The 25731-nt window shown below is 36.5% G+C and overlaps 1 protein-coding gene across 20 annotated transcripts in view; it reads right to left on the bottom strand.

The window, feature by feature from the left end:
- The window catches only part of mmd (mind-meld), a 619790-nt gene that overhangs the window by 36020 nt on the left and 558039 nt on the right, over window positions 1–25731 (bottom strand). For 19 of the 20 annotated variants that reach the window (XM_043427306.1, XM_043427287.1, XM_043427303.1 and 16 more), the window contains exon 25: window positions 575–778. The exons of the other annotated variant lie outside the window; for it this stretch is intronic. In XM_043427306.1, coding sequence (XP_043283241.1) covers window positions 575–778 — 204 coding nt within the window. The remainder of the gene's footprint in view (window positions 1–574; window positions 779–25731) is intronic. 20 annotated transcript variants of the gene reach the window in all.

The following is a 25731-nucleotide window of genomic DNA, read 5'->3' as shown; positions in this document are numbered from 1 at the left end:
AGAGGACAGATGCGGTAAAGAATATCAAACGAGTTCATTGCTCCCTAAGGTTTCATTTAGGAAATACGTGAACTTCATGTTTATTTTTTTATAATACCATGACTGATTTTATCTAAATGGAAAAATCTTATTTCAGAGGTGGTTGAAAAATAGGAAAAATATTAAATCATATTTCACATGCAGAAGTCGCTAAATAGGATAAAAACGCAAGCAACTTATGTCCCTTTTTTATTCGCATCTCACTGACTTTGTTGTTTGGTGTGGCCTTCATATTTGTCTCTGGAATTATCTACAAAGGGTTTGAAAAATTTGCAGGATTTTGTGAACCGCGAAAATAGGCAGATAACATAGATTCCATATTCCTTCAGTAGTAAAGGGATAAGAAAAATGTGCGTGGGTGAGGGGGTGGGGGTTCGATCATACGGTTCAAAAATTGGGACAGAAATTAGAGGATTAAAACAGAAAAGGATTCAAATGATTTACAGAGAAAATCACGAGATTGTTATAATGGAGTGATTTTCTCTGCAGCGATTGTCGTTTAGGTTTTTCTGGGTTTAGTAATACTCGCCGATACCTTCCGCTATCAGGCGTTTCACCCCTAGTGTTTGAGGTCCTGTCAGGATCGGCAGTTTCATAGATTCCCTCCTCTTCGTGCATTTGGCGAGAATGTTGGTACGTATGCTGATGAGTGTCGTACGGGCTTCGCACTGACGGCTGCCTATATCGACCATAGACGACGAATCGATCATCGTCGCGAACGCGGCTGCATCTCCTGCTTCTACAGTATATATGTATATATATATCTATATATAAATATGAGGGTGATTCAAAAAAATCAAAGTTGTAAGTTAATACACAATGAAAAAGTAATTCTCTCAAAATTTTGGCCACCTAAGCAAATTTTTTTTTAGCGGTGGTCCCAATGACGTTCAATTTTTTTTTCTTAGTGAAAAACCACGATAAAAAAGATTGATTGTTACGTGTTGCAACGACAAATGTTAGCATTCAATCAAGAGTTGATCCTCTCAAAATTTGAGCTTGGTGGAAAAATATCTAGAGGTCGTCCGTATAGTTTTTCAAAAGTTTTTTTTCGATTTCTCCTAAACGTCTCGAGAAAAAAAAATGATTTACTTTGTTTCACAGGTTGATATTTTAGTGTATCATGAAAACATTATTTTCTTAAAATTTGAATTACCTAATAAATTTTTTAGAGGTTCCGCCAGTGAAATTTATATATTTTTTCATTATTTTGGGCGTAAATTATAATATATAACGGTTTTGTTTGTGTAGCAATGAAAAAATATTATCCTAAGTGAAAAAGTTACACTTACAAGATTACGCTTCGATAAAAAAATATAGAGGAATCTCATCGATTTTGTGATATTTTGTCGAATATCGGCTAAAAGTCGCCTTATCTAAAAGTGAATTTTTTCATCTTGCAGGTATAGACGTACATAAAAATATCTGAACGTTATTGGCGGCACCACTAAAAATTTTTTAGATTTATATTTTGCCAGAATTACCTTACATATTACATACTATATTTTTAATTGTTAGGAGTGACCGTCGAGTCAACGGTGGTGCTGTCAGCGCGAAATCAGTGCCTCAATTGTTCGGAGATACTTCCCTAAGCCGAAATAACCGAAATGAGAGAAAAAAAATGATAATCGATGGATGTGACCTATCATAATTTTATTTCACGTTAAAAATTTGAAAGAATTATTTTTTAATGAAATTGTAGCATTTCAACTTTGATACGTCCCGAGAGGAAGGATTAGATGAAGTCGCACAGCTGCCGATTTAGGGAGGTAGGGTATACATTTGAGTACCACTGCCGGTGAGTCTTTTTTGGGACCGAATAACACACGTTATATTTTCAGGTATACGTGATCTCGTGATGGATCCGTCTTCTTGAATTAGATGAGATTTTCAATCACGGTGTGGTGTCGAAGGCTTCATGAAATAAATGTACGCGACGATTTTTTGTTCACTACAAAATATACTGATGAATTTATTAGTCAGCTACACTTATTACACTTTCAGAATTCAGATTATTTTACTGTATAATGGCGAGTTAGCTATTATACGGAGCTCTCTCAGGTGAATTTGAATTTAGAGAAGGAGGTTGTTTGATATTAAGCTTCTGGAGGTGCACTGCTGATTAAAAACTAGAGTTTTTGGCTTGATTGGAGTTATAAAATGAGATGCATTTTCTGGGGGTTGGATGCTGTAATTTTTCCATGAGGTTTTTGTAGTCTGAATTGGATAATAGGTCATAAAGTAAGAGGTTTAGCTTGGTGATTGTATTTGAATATAGGGGAGATTTTTCCGAAGATGTGATTGGAGGAAAAGTTACTCGAGATTTTCTCAAAATTAGGGAAAGTGCGTTGAGCGAAGATTTTAAGGTCTGCACATGTTCTACTTGAAATTGAAGCATACGTTTTCGGGACTTGTGGGAACTTAGAAACGCAGCTTTGCAGTTTCATGTGAGTCTGGAAAATGTTACTTGGGTAATAAATTTAAGGATAAGGAGTATTTACGATTTCCTGTGCTGCTCATGTAGTTTTGATGGCGACTGAAAGCCGCTGGGCGTCTGGGGGTGTACATATGTTTGTAAGTACTTGGAAAAATGGAAAGTTGAAAAAAAGGTATGTGAGTGTGTCGAGTGTGTAGTAGGATGAATCGGTTCACGATCTATGTACTGCTTTGGGGTGGCTTGAATTCTCTGGAGTACGTTTTATGTTTAAATATTGTAGCGTAACGCTTTCCCGAACGACGCGAATCGACTCGAAACCGAACGTAACCCCAAAAAACATCATGATCCGGCACGATGCTTTGACCGGGCGCGTACAACGACCGGTGAGCCGCGTCACTGTTGGTCAGCAGCGGCCGTATTGGTGGGCAATACAAAGTCTCGAAACAAGCGGTGGAGCGTGACGCTAGCGGCACCATGCATTAAAAACTGAAATTAAAACATTTTTTTTTCAATTAAAATTCAACGCTATCTTGGAAAATGATGTAACTAGGCTCAAAAGAAGCAGAAAATTATAAAGAATCAAGGAAAAATAATTTCGTCATAAAATTTTAGAAATAAATTCGGAAAGTTAATAAAATAAAAATGCGCTTTACAGCGCATGCGTAGATCGAAGAAAGCGTTACAAAAAGATGCTTAGAACCGATCTAAACTTGAGATTTTCGACGTTTGATGATTTCGTGGTGTGGAAGGAGGTACAAAAAGTGATGCGCGACTGATTTGGGAGGCAGTCCTTCCTCAAAATTTTGACTCGGAACAATAAGGCTGATCTCAAACAATACACCCTGATCCAAGCAAACGTAAATCCTTTTTCCTCTTTTTCCCTTGGATGCCTGGATTCTTGGAGCGATTCGGCGACGTTTCAATCCCATAGCCCGTGGACGGTAAATTACCTAATCTCGCAGATTACTAGGGTCTCGGAGCGATTGGGTGACGTTTCAATCCCATAGCCTGGGGTTTGTATCCTCTAACCCAAGGTAATTTTTTTTTACTCTTTCTCTGCTTTTCTATAATCAGGGGTGATTTTTTATTCTTTTTAAATTAATCCTCTCAGACCGAGACCTATTTCGCGTTGACGGAAAATGATTCCCTTCATAATTTTATCTCAAAATACTTTCTAGTTTCCGAATCCATTGTGACATTTCAGTTTTTTTGTTGGGAAATATGCATTTTTGAATGTTCGCTGCGTGCAGCACCAGGTCCTTGGGGAGCAAAATCAGGAAAATTTACGAATGAATCTAGCACCGAATACCTTAAATACATCATATTAGCTTTCCTTTGAAAGGAAATAACGTTTGGGATACGAAAAAAAATGTGTACACATTTTTCTTTTGCGATAACTAAAGCACCTTTTCACACAACGCCAACTCAACAACGCCGACTTCATATTGATATTTCAATGGGTTAAAGCAGTTTATCTTTTGGTTTAGGAGTATCTATGGTGCGATCTAACGTTGCTTGATGGAAATAGGCAGCTAGAACCCCGACCTCACTAACCGATGCAGTTTTATTGGGCCTGGAAGCGCGGGTTCTGTAGAAGCGACATACGGTCCGAGAGGGTTAATTTGTGAATTTGTAAATTCTGTAAATTTTTCTTGATTATAATTTTCATTTATTCAAAATTGGAATTAAATAAATCCGAGCCAAAGAAAACCGCGTTTTGGTAAGTTTTGTAAAGTTTGTAACTTCATCGATAATTAAAGAGGCCACGTAAAAAGTTGAGGTTATATCGCTTCAAATTAATAATATTGTTTTTTCTATTGTATAAAATCAAAAACACTTTTCAATTATCGAATTTTTTTAACGAGCGAAATCATGTGATTGACATTTGATTCATTCATAAACGGCGAGCGCAACAAAATTTCCCACAATCAGTGAACAAGATCTCGAATATTTCACGATAATAAATCCGAAACAAATTATCCTGTAAAGTCGATCAAAATTGAATAAATCTGGATTGCTCAATTTTTCAAAAATCAAAATTCTGCGTTCTCACGTCTTTTTAATACCTGCTCCTTTTCATTAATGTAATTTGAACCGACGCGTGGCGATGTTCAGACCAGGTTGGTAGAGCATTACGTTACAATATATTATTGAGTATGAGCTAAAAAAGGAACGCCAAGTATTAAAAGGTTGTGACTTTACTTTTAAATGATTGTAAAATATGAAAAAAATGATATCATTTTCTAACGTAGTCAAGTACAGTGAAGTTCCTGTATAATTATCATGTCTCTCAAGTAGAAATGAAATTTTTCTTTTAATACTTGGCGTCGAGCCGCTACCGCGTCTCTTGATTTATCGACGAATGATGATAGAAATTTAGAAATATGCTTGTGATACTGAGAGAATTAAAAAAGAAAAAGTAAAAGACGTTCAGCTCGAGACTGAGACGTAACAATGGTATAAGAATTTACTTTAAAATATCTCGTTTTTTACGCGAAAACAGGAAAGAATATGTAAATTCTACTGGCGGCACTTCAAAAAATTTTGTCAGGTAATTCAAATTTTGAGATAATTAACTCGTGATTGAATTTGTCGTTGCAATACCGAACAATGAACCTTTTTTTATCTTGCTTTTCCACTGTAAAAAAAAAATTAACGTTGTTGGGACGACCGCTAAAAAAAATTTTTTAGGTGTTCATAATTTTAAGAGAATGTGTTTTTCATTACGTATTAACATAATCACTGGCGACTTTGAGGAAAAAAATATATTTTTTGAATCGCTCTATACATATACTAGGGTGGTCCTTAACAGGGGTATTTTCGAATTTCTTTGCTCCTAGGGGCTCAGATGCTTCCAAATTGATAAAAAATAATTCTCTGAAAATTCAAGCTTTCAATAGTAACTCTAAGATAGTCCGCACTTTAACCAAAGATTCTGATAGAATTAACATGAGAAAAATTTCTTTCGTTCTTCAGTATTTTATAACTCTGGGACAAATAAATTGGAAATTTCGAGTTATACATATTTTCATAGAGAATTTGAGGCTCTACGAAAAAGGTCCTTTATGCTTTCTAGCTAAGTCTACTGGTTTAACAGTTATTTGAACTCAAAGTTTAATTTTTTTATCATTATGAATATTATTAAGGATATTTATCAAAACTATTTTTGTTATAAAATATTTTACATGTTTGTAGTAATCTTTTTATTATTATATTTATAACCAATGTATGTAAATACAATTTCATTTTTCAAATTGGTTTACCTGTATCTTATACTCACGAATTAGAAAGTCGAGTAAGACGCCAAGTACAATGATCAATTTTTTTTATTTTAATTCATTGGTTTATAATTTTTTTTCGTTCATAATTTATTTTTTAATTTTTGTGATCTTCATTTCGTTGGTCGCAATTTGTTTTTGTAATGTTTTGTCGTTGTATTTTTTGTGATTGTAATTTTTTGCGTCCAAGTTTTCCCTGTTGTAATTTATTTTGTTCGTAAACCGATGTGCTTAGCAACTTTTGCATTTATTTGACAACATTTTGTTTCTTGATGAACCCATTGATTTCCATGATCTCACAGGTAACTGCCCAAGCCGTATAAATGTACTTGTCTCTAGTTTTTGTCGCTGTGTTTCCGGTTTATTATTAACTTGAGAATAACAGAAAAAAAATGATATGAACTGAAGTGAACTATTAACATTATACTAATATGTAAAAAATTATAAACCAAAGAATTTAAACAAAGAAAAAATGACCATTGTACTTGGCGTCTTACTCGACTTTCCAATTTATGAGTGTAAGATACACGCAAACTAATTCCAACCAAACCAAAATGAAATTGTATTTACAAACATTGGTTATAGATATAAAAAAATTACTATAAACATGTCAAATATTTTATAACACAAGTAGTTGTTTGATAATCATCCTTGATAATATTGATAATGATAAAAAAATTAAACTTTAAGCTCAAATAACTGTTAAACCAATAGACTTAGCTAGAAATCATAAAAGACCTTTTTCGTAGAGCCTCAAATTCTCTATGAAAATTTGTATGACTCGAAATTTCCAATTTATTTGTCCCAGAGTTATAAAATACTGAAGAACGAAAGAAATTTTTCTCATGTTAATTCTATCAGAATTTTTGTTTAAAGTGCGGACTACCTAAGAGTTACTATTGAGAGCTTGAATTTTCAGGGAATGATTTTTTATCAATTTGGAAGCATCTGAGCCTCTGGGGGCGAAGAAATTCGAAAAGACTCCTGTTAAGGACCACCCTAATGTATACATATATATAAAATTTATAAAAATTTTTTTACCATTTCTTCAATACAATATTTACACGATCCTTGGCATTAAAAAAAAGACAAAAACAAAAACAAAAAAACAAATTATCAACGTTTCTTCACATGCTTTGACGAATTCAGATAATATTTTTCATAATTTTTAATTCATTATATTCGTATTTTAAAATTTAATCACACACATATTGTAAATAACTTTATCTGTTGAAAAAAATACTTCTTCCGAGTCATACGGCCCATTAGTTTACGAGAGGACGTCCATTAGTCTTTCAGTGGCTACTCCTCCTAGTAAACTCGTCTAGAGAAAAATTGAAGATTCAACTAAAATCATTGCTTATGATGTGATCATTTTCGAAAAACGAAAATTTCGGTACTCATGGATAAAAGGGGAGTGACAATCTTGTTAAATCTGAAAAATATAACAGAATGTATGCGCCATTCTACATCGATTTAACCCTTTCATTTTTATATCGTTGCAGCAGAAAACTAGAAAACTTTTTTCGAAATTTTTTGCAGCGATTCGACTTAATGTTGATTTTTTTATTTATGAAATTTAGGGAGAATCTGAGAAAATTCAAAAAAATAACATTTTTTTAATGAAAAATTTGCTCTGTGGGACAAAATGAGGGTAAACTTTCGTCTGTATGAAACATGCTTCTTTCGGAAAAAGATGAAAAAATGTTCTGAAACACCTCCAAGAATTTTTGTGTACCGTTTTTGTCGCCGATGAGAAGTATCCCAGATCTACTTAAAGAGGCACATAAATTGTAACGCTTGCAAAAATGAATGAGCAGTAATATTGAATCGTTTAGAAATCTTGACGACAAAGAGGTTCTTTACGCTTGTATGTTTGAATGGATGGTATAGCCGAGCCATTTATTTATAGTTTATTTATTAGATAGTTTAAAGTATATTAGCTGATTGTCATAAATTTATTTTATTACTAAATCGTATAATTTCAAAACATAAGTACGAATCGCTTCGTCTTATGAAATCGAATTCTTTTTACTATACGAAATTAGCCTTTTTTAGTCAATTGCGAAACTTATTTCGCATATTTTACGAATTTCGAGTTCCTTCACCTTTAAGAATTGTAAATGTAATGCACAATTCATTGTGAGAGCTCGGAACGACACTCGCTCACTTAGACCTAATTTTATATTTTTGCATACGCATTGGCTCAACAGTCTACATACTTACGCTTCAATTTCCTAATATCGGAAGCATAGATAGAGAATTGACAACCAAAATTTGTCAGTCTTTCTCTAGTCTTCGGTCTAAGCGGAGCTCCTCAGATATTATTACGTTGAGTCCGAGTCTTGTTCCAGGTTCTTACAAGATAGATGAGAGGATGGATCAGTCGACAAAATGACCGGGCGCCTTCTCCCCTTTTTAGCGGTACGGCAGAACTCGCTAGGGTAGGAGCATTCTACCGCTAGACGACGCAGCGCGCGTCTTCCTCCAAGTTCCAACGCGCTGGGCGCATTAGAAACTTGATGAAAGTCGGATATAAACAATTTTAATTGTTTATGCGAAAGAACGTTAGTTCTTCGTATATCTTCAGCGATTTTTCTAACTAGGCAGCTCAATATAAATTGAACTCTCCACTGGGAAAAATCACTATATTCTCGCTTGAGGAAGCAGTGTAAATAAATAAACAATTGATATTGTTTATAGGGAAGAACAATTGTTCTCCTATAGATTTCCAACGATTTTCATCGTTAGGTAATTCAATAAGAATCAAAATCTCCAGGGGACCGCTGGGTTCTCGCTTGAAGAAGCGGTGTAAATGAATAAACAATTGATATTGTTTATAAGAAAGAACGATTGTTCTTTTATAGATCTCCAATGATTTTCTTTGTTGGGTAGTGCAATAAAAATTGCAATCTCGAGCGGTAATAAACCACTGGGGCCTCGCTTCAATAAGCGGTATATAAACTTACCGTCAATTTGTATTGTTGTGTACTTACGTATAAAAATACGAAATATATGGGATTAGAAAAATATACATTTTTTCGACTGCTTCTCACATTTTAACTTTGTGAGGTTAACTGTTATATTATGTTTATTGCCTGCACCGTTTGCACAAATAATCGTTTCTACAAATCCCTGTTCAATGCTCGTTACGTTTACGCACAACACAACACTTTTCTCCATAATCTACAACGCGAGCAACATCCCGATTTTTTTCAAGTAATGAAACCTGGAAATTTATACTTGCCGCACAAGCTCGCATTTTAAGCTGTCAAACGATTCAGGGTTATCTTTATAAAAGCAAGGCAACCGATGATTGAGAATATGACGATCGCACGGTAAGACGGAGTTCCGGCTAACCATAATTTCATGAAACCGGTGAATAGTCTATCACTTTTTTCAACCAAAACTTCAAAATAGAAATTTGTCGTCAATTTTACATAGGTTTCAATGCAACAAGGCTTGAAATCTTTGTTCCGAATTTGCGCTTTGATGGCTATTTCTGAATAAAAAAATAATTCTCCCCTTTTTTCGTAAAAAGTCATCGTTACCAGAACGTAAAAATGATTTTGAGTCGTCCGCTCGAAAGTTAACACGAAACTGCAACTTTTATGTAATATCATTTTTTTTTCAGTTACTTCAAGTTTCCGAGATATATCTGGTTGAAAAAGAAACGGTATTTTCTAAAATTATGAATTTATAAATCTGAAAAAATTCACATAAAGTGCCTTTTAGTAGTACTTTGATATAATCAGTTATGAAGTAGATCTGAGGTGGCCGAAAAAAAAGTGGCCGGTTTGACAAAGAATCCCTCATATAGTCCAGAGAATGAACAGAAATTGGTATGAATAAACTGTAAGCTAAATAGATGGAAAAAAGGGACTGGAGGGCACGGCCAAACAAAATGTAAGAAAATATGATAAAAATACATTGGATTAGACATTTTTATTTGATAGAAGTTTTAAAAAATTTATTGGAATTTATTTACATTCAACCAATTATTCATTTAAATAAATTTAGAAACAATTCACGGTAGAAAAGAATGACATAATTAACCACGAATTTATCCAGCACACGATACACACATCCCGAACTTCGCATTGTCAAAACAACATAACCCTTTTTCATAATATCTCGGTTATATAGCGACGAGGTGGAGGTACTGGCATGTGATGTTAGTCCACGACACCGTCGTATAGATAGCGCCAGGGACATGAAGCCTGTGATGCATTATATACTGTAACGGTACGTTTGTGCTTGTGCACACCGTCACGCGTGGATTCGAGTAATTCTATGTTAAAGAAGAGCGGGCATGAAAGAAAAACAAAAGTGCGATGGAATTAAATTGAAAATAATAAATGATTTATTGAATTTTGAATGTTTCTTGAATCAAATTACAAAAATAAATGATTTGTGTTTTGAAATCATGATTTATTTGATTTTATTTTGCATGAATAATTTTATTTCCGGGATTTTCCTTGATAACGTCTGATTTTTATTGAAATTTTGCAATAATTGATTTTTCGGAATTGTAATGACTATTATCTCGCCAACGCTTATTGATTTTTAATTAACTTTTCTTTTGAAATAATTTGATGATTGAGCTGTAATTTTATAAACTGACTTTTTGGCTCGATATAATAAAAAAATAAGTTGACGAGTGAATTTTATTAGCTATTTCACTCTTAACGGCTCGATATAATCCAAATAAATTGTTTCAGTGAGTAAATTCGTTTTTATAAATTCTTATTAGCTCAAATTGAATAAATAATTCGAGAATAAGTGAAAAATGATATGCGAAGTTGTCTCGTTTGAGAATAAAGAAACTGCTCAGGTTTTAGAAAATTAAGTTAATCAATTGAATTGCCACTCAGAAAACAATGATTCGTTGGAAAAGAATCCACTCAGAGATTTTGAGACAGAACGAACCCGAACTGTCACGGCCCTTCTGGCGTGGAAAGGTAGGAGTCCTACCCAAGAATCTTGTGACCGAAGGAAATCGAACGGTCACGGCCCTCTTGGATAGAAAAAGGATTGGAAATCTACCAGGAATCTTGAGACAGAACAGAATCGAACTGTCCCGGCCCTCCTGGATAGATCGGAAAATCTCACCTAAGAATCTTGAATTCAAACGACATCGAATGAACCCGGCCCTCTTAGCGTGAGAGAGGAAAGGTGTTATTTTTGAATTCTGAGTGGGATAATAGCGATGTTATTTTGTTCTTTGTTTTTAGAGCTATTTTTATAATGAGCGAAAAATTTTATGTTTCTTTATTCTCGCTATTATGGCGAGTACACGCGGCGAAATCCGGAGGCAAGACTGGCTTTTTGTCTGCTCAGTGAGCGTTGTTGCTTTAGCGAGTCTAGCGTGGCGAGATTCGAGACGAGACTGGCTTCCGGAGCTTCTGCGCTCGGGTTTTTATACCCGTTGAAACAAAGGAAATAATAATAATAACTCTTTTGGACTTTGTCCCTTTCTCTGATTCGCTGCGCGACTTAATCTTGAAACAGGGACTCCTTCTCTAAATTCTTTTATTGGTGCGCTAAACCCCCGCGTGGGTCCCAATTGGCTGAGTCGAACTGTAGTCCCACTGCGCTTGTGAAAGAATTTAATATAATTTAATAAAATGAATTTTGGATCGATTTTTATCTATTTTAAGTTTTCTTCTATTATTTGATTTTGTTTTCTATTGATTTTGTCCATAAGATCATTTTTATTTGATTTTATTCACTAATTTGCCGAAAGCCACGTTCTTGCACGTGCCTGTTGAATGTAGGTCATCGCGCATGCGCACTGTGCACGCTCGATCTTTCAAAGAAAAGTTTTCTTAAATTTTTAAATGATTTTACTCTGGAATCTTCACCCATTTGTTCAAAATATGTTTTTCTAGTATTCCGCATTAATTTGATGAACAAGAAAAGGTTTGTTTAATTAAAATTTAATAAAATCAAGAACTTTGAGAATCTAGGGAACTTTGGTGAAGCAAAATTGAGTTGGCAGTAGTGAGCGCCTCGCTTCCCGAGCGCCGCTTCGCGAAGTGACAGGTTTCCAACATGGCCGCCGATGTAAACACTCGTGCGCGCCATGTCGTCAAGTAAAAAAAGAAATAAAGTGTTCTAGTTGGTATATTTCGCTTCAATACAGACACGTCAAATTTCTAAATGTGTTAGTAACTTTTGCATAATCTTGAGCCTGTGCAAAGTTTTTTCTCAGAAATTACGCTACTGATCATATAAAATTCGGGGTCATTCGAAAGGGATTTTAAAAATTAGTCTCCAAACCAATTTTCGCTTTACAAAACATCTCCTGAGGTCTGCAATTTTAGAAAGTCACATGCCAGTTTTACCCCCACCACCACGAATCGCTTTATTCAGAGAAAGTATAGTGTCGGCGAGAGCCTCGGGCCGACAGACGACAGGGCTGTCAATGTACTTGTCCCGAGACTCTACCGAGTCTCTTGATTACTCCCATAGTAATAGAAAGAAAAAAAATTTTATCGAATTTCTCAAAATCGCTCTGTCAGACGATTTGTACTATACCATAGTGTACGCAGTTCAATTTTTATGAAAATCGGTTGAGCAATGTCAACGAACTTTGCAATTAAAAATTCGATACCGGCGAAGCGATTGATCCATCCTCTTAATACGTGTCTTCGAATCTTTATGATCAAGCATCACTGCTCGAGGATTAGTGAGGCACTGCTGAGATGCAGCATTTCTTTACTTCTTGAAGGCAAATAAGAACTCATTGATTGATTATTCACATATTCAAACTTTCGAAGTACTGGAAATAAAAATACAGAAATCAAACACATTATTTTTATATATGATAAAAATTCAAAACCAGGAAAAAAATGTATATTAATAAAAAACCAAAAATAAAAAATAATTGTAATAAATTTTATTAAAATATAAAAAAAGTATAAATCAGGAAAAAAATTCTATTAACAACAGTAAAAAATTTCTTCAACAATTTATAAATATTGAACAAATAGAAAAATTTGCTATCCAAGTTAAATGCAGTATAAAAATGTATGATATCAATTGGAGGCCAAGTTTTTATTGATAGTTTGGAATATTTACCGAACAAATTGGAAACTTTAATTGAAAAATTGACGTTTCATCCATAGGAGCGACTAATCATTTATAATAATTATATTTGAGAAAAATCAAGATTATATATATATAAGTCATAACGGAAGTAACGTGTAGTACTAAAATTTATTATATCAATTCGAGGCCAAGTATTTATCAATAATTCGAAATATAATCTCTGGGGACAAATTAGAAATTTGAATAACATTTAATGATACCAACTATGTTATACGCAATACTAAAATGTATGATATCAATCTGAGGCCAAGTATTTTTATCATCGGAATCACATGTATTTATTTAGATGGTCTCGACATTCACGTACTGAATCGTTGACTATGAGACAAGTACATTTATGTTATGACGAGTTGCTGCCAGACTCTTTACCGGAGCGATAGCGTTTCCAATTGTTTTCGAAAATTTTCAAAATTTGTTTCTTTAATAATTAATGAACTATAGTATTTCAGAGAATATTATAAGTTGATGTATTTTTTATTTTTTTTTCTTTCGATTGCAACCTCGTGGAACTTTGTAGCTTAACGCGTTGGAGAAATATTAATTATTTATTTTTTAATTGCATCGAAAAATGGATCGGGTTTTCGCCCACATTTTTGATGTTTATTTGTTTTTTATTTAGTGACAAATCTGGTACCATAATACATTTTATATATCTATATATTTTTTTTTCTAGTGTCATAATATAGTATATACTAGGGCGTTTCAAAAAAAAAACATTCATTTCCTTGGAAAAAATCATTTATTTCCTGATATCAATCGGAGAATAAGTGTTTTATTAATAATTCTGAGTTTTAACATTATGAAACTGTTCTAAGAAGCATTTAAAACCAAACAAATAATGTCAAAGATATAGTAATTTGTTACTCTATGGTGGCAGACACTTGGAAGAAAATCTATTCTTCTCAGACTTTCCGGACCCTCTGGTGTCATTAACAATATTTGACGTCGAGCTTGTATCGGTATAAATTGTGTTTAAATATGTGTAAAAGTACTTGTCCGGTCTATTACTTATAATTGAAATGTTTGATTCAAATAAAAGTCAATCATAAAAAAACGAAATTGTATGACAGAATCTGGTTAAAAATTTATTGAAATGCGATTTATTATAAGTTTAATGTTCTCAATAATAGTATGTTCTTATACCGAATGGAATTCGTTCGCTGAAAGAAATAAGAAGGAAAAATTGCCGTCATTGCAATATAAACTGGGGGGTTATTCTCGAAGCTTAAACATATTTATTGTGCCAAATGTTTTTCATGTATCGATGCACAGTAATATCTCTTGTATATTATATTTGCATTTTTTATCAATTTAACACAATCAAGTAAAAATTACTTGAAAATAACTTTCTCAATTCTCTCTCTATGCATATGTGTGATCCATCAGATCTAGAAGAGCCCTGATTTTAATTTGAATGAGCAATTTGATTGAAAAGTCATGGACCGCACAATTACTTTTAGCACATATTTAAACATAATTTGTACCGATACGAAATCGATGTCGAATATTGTGAATACCAAGGGATCCTGAATGTCTGAGAAGAATCGATTTTTATCTAAGCCCCCGCCACCATAGAGTAACAAATGACTTTTAACTTTGCTGCGTGTTTTGGATTTGAACGCTTCTTAGAACAATTTCATATTGTGAAAAACTGCGAATGACACTACCGACCAAAAGTATTTAATCACCAGACAAAAATTCGAGCCGCACCAAATGTTTGATAGCGTTTCGAAGAATCAAGATATCTTAATAAAAAATTATAGTTGAGAAAGGTTGTAAATAGAATTGGAAATGATTTTGGTGTATTTACAGTTCATAAATACAACTTATTCTTCTATCGTTTAGGCGATTTTTCAAGTTTCAATTTTTAAACATTTCGAAAAAAATGTTGAAACAATTCTCATCGATCGCAAACTCAAAAAAACAGAAGATTTCATGTCGTAATATTTTTGCCTAAACCCCATGGTTTTCGATATAAGCCACTGCAGATGGCGAAATTCTGACTGGGAATGATGAAAAAAAAAATATCAGACAAAAATTCTGATAAAATTGCAGTCGATTCAGAATGATATTCTGCAACTTTTTCTCCTCTGGGCAATTTCATTTGAGCTCCAAAATCTTTGAGTTGACCCGTATTTTCTAAAAATGATCTTTTTCAAGCAAAAATATGATTACTCTGCGAAAAAAGGTCATAGAAAAGTTTTTAAGAAATGAAATTAAAGCTATGGCTCTTGCCTTTAAGGTTGTCATAAAAGAGTTTCACGGGAAAAATTTCCACAAGCCATGTGCCCAGTTTAAACAGACAAAAAAACACCGGAAAACAGTGACTTTCAAGATAGCGTACCCAATCCAAAAAAAAATCATAATCTAAATTTGCGAACAGGCATTCGAAGGAAAAATTGTCCTTTTTAAAATGCCTTTTGCTAAATTAAGATATCTTGATTTTTCGAAACGCTATCAAGCTTTTAGTGTCGCTCGAATTTTTGTCTCGTAATTCCATACTTTTGGTCGGCAGTGTATCTGTATATCCCTTTGAAGCATACATTTTTCCTTACGTGCAATCAGCTCAAAAATTGGTACTCGGGGGTTTTTGGGGTCGCTGATTATGAATCTGCACTAAAAATTTGGAAATTAAGATGGCGGATCCAATATGGCGGATCGAAAATACAAAAAAACATTTGATTAGAGCAAAAATTGGTACTCGGGGGTTTTTGGGGTCGCTGATTACGAATCTGGACTCAAAATTTGGAAATTCAAGATGGCGGGTCCAATATGGCGGATCGAGAATACAAAAAATCATTTGATCAGAGCAAAAATTGGTACTTCGGGGTTTTTAGGGTCGCTGATTACGAATCTGCACTCAAAATTTGGAAATTCAAGATGTCGGATCCAATATGGCGGATCGAAAATACAAAAAATTATTTGATCAGAGCAAAAATTGGTACTCGGGGGTTTTTGGGGTCGCTGATTACGAATCTGCACTCAAAATTTGGAAATTCAAGATGGCGGATCCAACATGGACCAAAATGCTCAAAAAAGCGTGATGAAAATGAAACTCCGTATCCGCCATTTTGAATTCCTGGATTTTGAACTCGAATTCATAATCAGCCACAATTACATTTATTGGCTGAAAAATGTATTTTTTTGCACTGTAGTGATTATTAACGTCCGCTAAGTGCAACATAAGCCCTTAATAGCGGTAAAGTAGTCACGATTGATCTCCGAACATCCTACAAATACATTTACATTCGTTGTTAGGCACTGAAAAACAATTCGATTGAAGAAAAACAGAGTGGAAGTAGGTGACATACCAGTATGTCACTATGCTTCAAAGGGATATACTAATAAAATACTATCCTCCGATTATGTAATAAATTTTAGTGCTGCATATAACTCAGATGGTAACTTTTTTAATTCACTAAAACTTTCTCAAGTTCCGGATGCTTCCTGTAGGAATGAATTTCTCACGTTCTATTTGAATTTTTTTCTTCCTTTACAATATAGTTACAGATTTGTATTTTTTTTTTTTAATATAATGTTTTTTAATGATTTCTGAAAGTTTTTCTTTATTGCTTTGTTGCAATTATTTACAGTTGGTTTCGTAATTTTTTTTACATACGATTATGTTTTGAATTTTCTTCATTCGTCATCTGATGTAAATGGTTTGAAATAATTTTTTTATAACCTTTAGTTATGAATTACTCAAAATTTTATATAAAATTGAATTTCCTTTTAAGCAAGTCATGTGAATAAAATTTTTCGATTCAATCTTTCACGACTGACGTAAGCTCAAGATATATTTTACGAATAAATGTTCTAGGAAATTTTTCCACAGCTATAGAATTTTCTTTTCATACCTATTATAATATTAAGAATATTGAATGTACGGTCTTGTGATTTTGTTTTTCCAAATTTTTAATTTCAAATTCAGATCGTAGTTAGTTACCCGAACAACTTTTAAGTACCCAGTTTCACAATCATCAAAAAAACTTGATCTCCATATTCCACCATATTATATCGGTGAACTGGAATTTCCGAATTTGAATTTCGATTTCTAATGAGCTAAACCAATAGCCTGCGAGTACTGAATTCAATAAAAATCATCAAGAAAATTTCTGTATCATGCACTGCCGCACAGCAGTGCTATCCTGCAGTACGCCGCACGAAATTTACTCGTAAAGCAGCGTACCACGCACAGCGAGCGCACGAAGCGATGCGAACGTACAACGCGCTTCGAGGCCCGCAAATTTAACACAATATACAATTTTATTTATGCTTAATAGAAATTCGTTTTTGTTCTTCATTAAAAACTGGTTGCAAACACGCACAATGTCCGCAAAAAATACGAGAAAAAACATTCACTATCTAAACAGAATTGAATCGAAAAAATTAAATGAAAATAAATTACCAAATATTCGGGATGTTCTGATGATAGGTATAAAAAGAAAATTCTATGGCTATGGAAAAATTTCCTAGAATATTTATCTGTAAAATATATCTTGAGCTCACGTCAGTCGTGAAAGGTTGAATCGAAAAATTTAATTCACATGCCTTGCTTAAAAGGAAATTCAATTTCATATAAAATTTTCATTTAGGATATCTTTGAAAAATCAGTCGCGAAGTAGATTTAAACACATGTTTTTATCTAAAATTCGCTTTGAATAGTAATAGTTCGGAAACAGTTGACTTGAATGTTTTTTCTCAGAGGATTTTTTTTTGTAGTCAATTCAATTTCCTACAAAAACACACCCACATAATCTCACGATATGAAATCGGACTGAGAAATACCAATATCAATGAAAGGAAGCACATTTTCAATGTTATTTAAGGAGTTTCGGTACAGAAGTCTAAATATTAAGAAATTGATCAAATTTGGTGATAATGTTCTTCAATATCAAGTGCGAAAACACAAAATTTTTTCAAAATTTTCTTCTACTTAGTTATCGAGTAATTACGCATTAACAGATTTCTTATGCCCGGAATGTATACCTATATATATGGAAACGCTATGCTTATACACGTGAACTTTAGTGATCTTTATAACTTAGTATACTCTTTATACTTTAGTGAAATTTTATAAAATTCTGAAGTTTTTGAATTATTTTAGCATGGATTAGCATGACAACATTGTATCGCCTGTACCGAAACTCCTTAAATGGGAAAATTATAAGGCCGATGATGAACTTCTAAATATTTTTTAACAGCGTTCTCCTTTTGCGACAATTTTTTTTTATGTATAAACTAAAGATTTTTGAGTGAGAAAAAAAAATGAAAAACCTGAAAAAAAAATGTTGCCCTGAAATGACACACCCTAGTAAACAAACTCAATTTACGCCTCTCTATCTCTAAGAAGTGGAATTTTCCGCAGAGCATTGAGTTTCAATTGACTAAAATTACATGTCTCGAGATTGACTGAACGCGGATTTATTTGCGACGCGGACCAATAGAAAGAAAAAATCGAAAAAATTTGTGACCTATTTGCAGATTTTTTAATGAGAACCATTTGGTTTTTCCATGAGAGACGTTTAAAAACTCTGTGATGTCATAAAACCGGTATATTCACGTATATAAGAGTACGGCAGGGCTCGCGCTGGCTTTTCTTTTCGCACTAGTTTTTTTTTCTTATAATACTTGGCGTTGAGTTGTTACCGCGTCTCTTGATAAATCCTGACCATTGGGAATGATTGATGCAGAATTTTGTTTTCTTGGTTGATTTCTTACCAATATTCGATGGGAAAAGTCGATTAACAAAAATATTGGAGTTGAAAAATTAGGTTTTTTCAATAAAACTTTAATGGAGTGTATAGTTTCAGAACAGCGAACACGAATTCGGAAGATTGCGAAATACTTAGTCGAAATCCTTGAATCTTTCCTGCAAAGATTCCTCAGGAAGAATAGCCATTCAAAACTGGGAGTAAAACGCTTTTTCTTGGGATGCAACAAATTGACGTATAATAGTACTCTACGTAGAGTATAATAAGGAAAAATAATGTTGTGTGTACTAATAAGCCTCATGTATGGAAAAATTGAAGGTTTCCGTCATGAGGAACAGAGTACAAAGATGATATATTATTGTTCTGGTACATTTTGAAATTTCTATCATGGATTCTCTAATATTGATAATTAGATAATTTTTTAATATGTTATAGTCCATCGAAAAATAAGAGACATGTATTTTTGAAGTGAAACTTCTATATAGACGGGGGGGTCTTAGGATTTTTCTGTCACGCAAAAGCGTGACGGCCACGTGGAGGGGGTAGACGAGATATCGTGTAGTGAAAAGTAGCAGCGGCAGCGAGAGAGATAGGCTGGCAGCGGCGGAGAGAGGGCAACGGCTGTGTTAGATGCATATATTGCGCAGCCGCGCGGAGAGCAGGGATAGGAGGGACAGTCCGAGCAAATGCTTTACATGTAATATGTCTCCACTAAAGTCCCGGCTGCGTGTGCTCAGCTGCCATCTTCTCACCTTCGCTCTCCACGTGACTGGGCATCATTGCCTCCATTTGCGGTCTCTGTAAAAAACGTATTAATGAATAAATACATAGAGAGTTTGTTTGGGTTTGATTTTTTTTTGTTTGATAAAATAAAATATGGTTAAATAAAAAATGCATTCATTAAAATGTACCTAATCTAACCAAATCATAATTTGCAGTAAACCTGCGAAAAAAATGTGTGCTGGGACACATAGTAGAAGTGAAACTTCAACGGACAAATGGAAAAACAAATGGCAACGGACAAGTGAAAAAACGAATGGCAACGGATAAATGGAAAAACGAATCGCAACGAACAAGTGGCAAAATGAATCCCAACAAAATTTTAACTTGAAGTTTTACGGGCAGATTGTTAATGTACTTGTCCAATTTGAAAACCTGCCCGTAAAACTTCAAGTTAAAATTTTGTTGGGATTCGTTTTACCACTTGTCCATTGCGATTCGTTTTTCCACTTATCCATTGCCATTCGTTTTTCCACTTGTCCGTTGCCATGTGTTTTTCCATTTGTCCGTTGAAGTTTTACTTCTACTATGTTTTTTATCGGCTTAAAGTTATTTTTAAGGGGTGAAATCAAACCCTAAAGTTGGGTATGTTTTGCATCTGTTAGAGTGTTTCATCTAGAAGCACTTAAACGATTGAAACGAAACCAATTGCAAAATGTTCTACATGTCAAATAATCTATATTACATGTCCAACTTCTTATGCACCCTCACTGCAAAGGGGTGAACCACCCCCGAAAATCCAGATTTTTGTCGTATAAATATAATAGACGTCGAGCCACTATTGCGACTCTTGATATTTGAGGTTTTTTATCTTCGTAAATCGTTCAAAATAGAAACTTATATAAATAGAAGAGATATCAACACTTTTGTATAAAGGTGAAACATGCCAGAATATTCAATCCTCTATCTGATTATGATGGCAGCCGATGTACATGCGAAATAGATATTATTTAGCATATAAGTCGATACGCAATGATGATGAGACCAATATGCAATGCGGCACGCAATATGAAATTTGAAATTTAAGGGGTGTTTCACCCCCAGAATTTTTATTATCGGAAAATTCCAAAGACACGTTACCTTTAATTTTGTGCTCTTCAAAATGTTGTTTGTTCCATTGAAATCGAACGACAATTTTTTTTTTATATCAAAAAATTATGAATGTCAGGGGGTGGTTTACCCCTCTGCAGTAAGGGTGCATAAGAAGTTGAAAATATTATACAGGTTATTTGACGTGAAAAACATTTTGCAATTGGTTTCGCTACGATCACTTGAGTGCTTCTATATGAAACACTCCACCGGATACAAAACATGCCCAAATTTTAGGGTTGATTTCGCGTCTTAAAAATAATTTTGAGCCAATAAAAACAAAAAATGTTTTGATTTTTTGATAAGCTGCATTCTGTAAAAAAATATTGCAATCGGAAGGGGACAATGCTTAAAATAAAATTTGACACTTTAAGGGTGTTGAACTACCTTAATTTTTTTAATTTGAGGAAAACCCAAAAACACGTCAATTTTATTTTTTTTTACTCTGCAAAATGGCGTTTTTTTATTGAAATCAGATCGTAAGTTTTTTTATACAAAAAAAATATGGATATTCGGGGGTGAATCATCCCCATGTAATAGGGGTGCATAAGAAGTTGAATATGTCATATAGGTTATTTGACATGCAGAACATTTTGCAATTGGTTTTGTTTCGATCGGTTGAGTGCTTCTATATGAAACAGTCTACCAGATGCAAAACATGCCCAACTTCGAGGGTCGATTTCACCCTTTAAAAATAACTTTAAGCCGATAAAAAAAATACGTGTCTCTTATTTTTCGATGGACTATAACATATAAAAAATGATCAAAATCGGAGGGGCACACTAAAGTACCTTTCCTTGTAAGAGGATGGATCAGTCGTTATATTTCAACCGTGAGTGCGAGAGAGATAGTTGTAAATTTTGAAATCGAAATTCTTTGATACTGTTTGACTGATTAAAAAAAGGCTCTGTCAGTCGATTTTTGCCGTCGTTCTGCGTAGGCTGATAAAGCTTTTTTTTAATCGGTCAAACTGTGTCAAAGAATTTCGATTCCGAAAATTCCAAGTGAGGTTAGTCGACTAATCCATACTCTTAAGTGACGGACTGTAACGAGTCATTTTTTGAAACTCATAGAGGACATAAATGAATAACAAAAAAAACCGTTCACTTTGTCCTGTTTTCAATAGATAGACCTGGCACAATTATCATATTCTTTTAAGTACAGAGATTTTTACGTGGCAATCAACTTTTTTTTACAAGAAATTTGTGCATAATATTGATAAATTTTTTACGTGGAGTGCCCGACTAAACAAGTGGTCGATATTTCCACAAAACTCGTCCTTAAAAGGTTAACAAATCGTATTAGCATTTCACTATATTTAATGTTAAGGATTATTATTGAAGGCAGATGTTGCCACTAACTAATTATAAATATTTATGATTTGTTTTTAGTGGTCGTCTGTATATTCCCACTATACCATTTGTGGTATTGTTGAATTTCATCACTTGAATGGGTAGAAAGCTTAAGAAAAGTTTCATAACAGAAAATTTTCTTTTTATTATGGAACAATGAGCTCCGAAATAAAATGAAGACAGTTTTTTTTAACGTATACGATTGATTCAAATTAGCAGTTTCGATAACAATGAAGATCTAAGCAAAAAAGTAGTAATTTCGACGAAAATTAGATCATTTCTATCTAAAACGTATGCTAAGGCTACTGATTGACGGGTCTATATAAAGTGGTCCCCTCTGTGAGTATCAGCTAAAAGTTTCTCTATACGTCTGTAGAGTGGATAGGCTACTATTCCGTATGAGATAGCGCTCATTCAGAGCGCTCATTGACTGGACGCACTGTAAGTTGGCAAATAGTTGAGGGACTGCAACCCCATACCAGGACGGAAGTACACTGAGTTTCATTAATGCCTGGACCTGTCATTGTTACCGACCCTTCGAGTTGCAGCATATGATTTGGGCGCAGCCGAACGATTTTCAGACTGATCTGTCACTACAAATTTTTAACCCCTTCTAACGGGACAAGCGCTCGCGATGGCAATCTGACAATAAATTGTCCATTGCCCCAAACACCGTGTTCTGTTTACATCATTGGCCTTTCCTACAATCTCGAACCACCGACGAACCGTCGAGTGCGAGAGAATTAAGAGGCGGGGATCGCACAAGGAGCGTCTAGCGAGAATTCGGCAATCAGCGTCGCGCTGTAAGCCACGCCTCCCATTCCTGTTCTCCTGGCTCTCTCTCGCGAAGTGACCACTGTAAGGAAATCCTAGCCACACGACAATCGACAGGGACACTCCTCCATCAATTGCCACAACCCTCGGTCCCGCGTAACACCTGCTATCAATTTCTTGACTCCTGACACCTTCCGAGACGTGAAAATCTCCCAATTTGCAATAACAGTCGCCGCCATTGGTTTTGAACTCAACCCTCATCTCCTACCCGGGTATCTCGCCCTTTGCAACACAATCCCTCCTCGAGGATTCACGTCGCGATCGAGCGGGGAGAACTCCCCTGAGTCGCTTATGCTTATTTAAGAGCGTGCACAGAGGAAGAGACATCTTTCGACAACAACACTTAGCCACAAAGGTAGTGCTCCAGTATCTCGAGCATTGCTCCTTCATAAATTCCACCTAAGTTCGTGGCGAGGACCCAATTCTCCTGGAATGCCCCAGTATTGCAGTGGATGTCGGACCTGGAGAATTGGTAGTAGTTGGTGACCGTAGGCAGGCTAAGAAACATTCGCGATAATCAATAAAACAAAGGAATCAAAGAAATTTTTTTCGCGAGTCCAAACGACACGTTACGTCTCTATCCCTACGCGTACGGCTATCCCTCGGGACTCAGCGGATAGAAACCATTTCTATCGGGATTTCCGGGCTAACTCCATTCGAAATTTCAAACCAAAATTTCTGCTTATTAGTTGAACTCCCATTCTTCTAATTTTTGTGCACGAAGCTTTGGCCACCTCGTGCTCAGCTGGGCCGACAGCTCAACGCCTGCCATAAGAAGAGAGTGAGATATAAGCTCAATCTCCTCTTTTCGAGCTTCGCCTCAGTCGCTTCTCGGGTATTTGAATAAATGATTTATTATAAACCGTTCCTGATTAACAATTGACGAACTTCTCGAAATTCAGTAGAGCGCTTAACGCTCAGGACGCTCGCGAGTCGCTTCTTCGCGACACACATGTACAAAAAAAGGTCTGGAAGTAAAACAACGTGTAAATAAACGAGTAAAACGTATTTCTTGGGCTCTCGTTATTTCACTCTACCCGTTGCGCTCCTATATCTATAGCTGTAAGAAGCAGGCATACTCGCTGACGAGATACGAGGCATAATAATCATAACTAAAATCGATCTAATTTCCTATCGATGAGACGGGACGAGACGAGGACTTTCGAGTACACATTTTCGGTCCGAACCGTGCCGAGCAGTACATGGTGGTCTGCGAACTTGATTCGCGGGAAGCCGATGCGCTGCTTCGGCGCGGTAGGATCGGAATAGGCTGGGTGCATTGCCGCGTTCGGAAACGACTAATGGTGACGAAATGCTACAGGTGCCTTGGATTCGGCCACGTAAAGGCCGACTGCAAGGACGTGGACAGGACGAAATGCTGCCGCAAGCGCGGCGCATCTGGACACCACGCAACGGACTGTAAGAACAAACCGGTCTGTCCACTGTGCTCCGAGGCGGGGCACAAGGACGTAGTGCACCTCGCCGGCACTGGAAGGTGCGCCATGTTTCGGGCCGCGCTGGAGGAGTGCAGGAGGCAGGCCGGAAAATGGACAGAATAGTTCAGGGAAACCTGAACCGAAGTAGGACCGCAGACATGCTCCTACCACAGATAGCCGACGAACATGACGCGGACATCCTGATCCTGTGTGAACCATACAGGAGAAGGACGACCCAGACATACATCACGAACGCAACAGAGACTACCGCTATCTGGGTAAGGGGTGCCGCCCAATCGCGAGTCTCCGACCGTGGAGTAGGGGACGCTTTCGTCTGGGCCAGGGTGGGCGCTGTCACTTATGTCAGCGTCTACCTGACGCCCAACTGCACTGCGGCGGAATTCGAGAGGAAGGTGGCGCTCCTAGAAGACGGAATCAGGGACCTGCCCGAGGATGTCATCGTTGCGGGGGATCTCAACGCGAGGGCGACCGAGTGGGGAATGACAGAAACGAACAGACGCGGACGACTGCTACTGGAAATGGCCGCAAGGCTGGACCTGGTAGTGGTAAACACGGGAAACACGCCGACGTACAGACGACCAGGGTTTGGAGACTCCATCCCGGACGTGACGCTGACGTCGGACGGAATCCTGTCACGGCTGAGGGGGTGGCGGGTGATCGAGGACTATACAGCCAGCGATCACCAGTACATCACCTTCGAAGTGGCAGGACGGACAGAAACGAGACGAACGAGAATCCACCAACCCCCGCGGTGGAATCTTGACAAACTGGACGGACGAAAATTTTCTGAGGAGTTGATGGCAGCACCAGCACCGATGACGAAAATTCCCCCCGAGCTGACTGGCCGGCAAAGGGCGGAGTGACTGACAGACGAGACGGCCAAAATAATAGACGGCTTGTGCAACAGCACAATGCCGAAACGACGACAGACACAGAAAAGACGACCACAATACTGGTGGACGGACGAGATCGCCGAATTGCGCAGGATCTGCCTGGCAAATCGACGACGAGTGACGAGGGCTGAGGGCGGACCCGAAAGGGAAAACCTTCATGCCATATAGAAAATAGCACGGAAGACGCTGACGAAGGCAATACGGGACAGCAAGACGCGATGCTGGAGGAAGCTCTGCGAGGAGGTGAACGAGGACCCGTGGGGAACTAGTTACAAGATTGTGACCGGCAAACTAGGGGCCCGAGTTCCACCAGAACTCAAAGACGCCGAAACAGCAGGACGGATTGTTGACGGATTGTTTCCGACGCACCCGATACGGACGAACGTGACGGACGACGCTGACGTGCCGGCGCCCCCCGTCTTTGTCGCTGAGGAGCTCACCAGAGCAACGAAGGCGATGAAGACTGGTAAGGCGCCGGGACCAGACGGAGTACCGGCTGAGATCCTCCGGCTCGTGGCTCGCCTACGGCCGGAGATACTTCTCGACCTATACAACACGTGCTTGACGACAGGAACGTTCAGCGATCGGTGGAAAGAGGCGAGGCTCGTCCTTATCCCGAAAGGTAAGGGCGACCCTAACACGCCCTCGGCCTACCGACCGTTGAGTTTACTTGACACGACAGGTAAACTCTACGAACAATTACTGAGACCGAGACTGACAGACGCGATGGAGGCCGGAGGGGGTC

The sequence above is a fragment of the Venturia canescens genome, chromosome 8 (assembly GCF_019457755.1).
Source record: "Venturia canescens isolate UGA chromosome 8, ASM1945775v1, whole genome shotgun sequence".
NCBI lineage: Eukaryota > Metazoa > Arthropoda > Insecta > Hymenoptera > Ichneumonidae > Venturia > Venturia canescens.
This window is presented reverse-complemented; position numbering and strand designations above follow the sequence as displayed.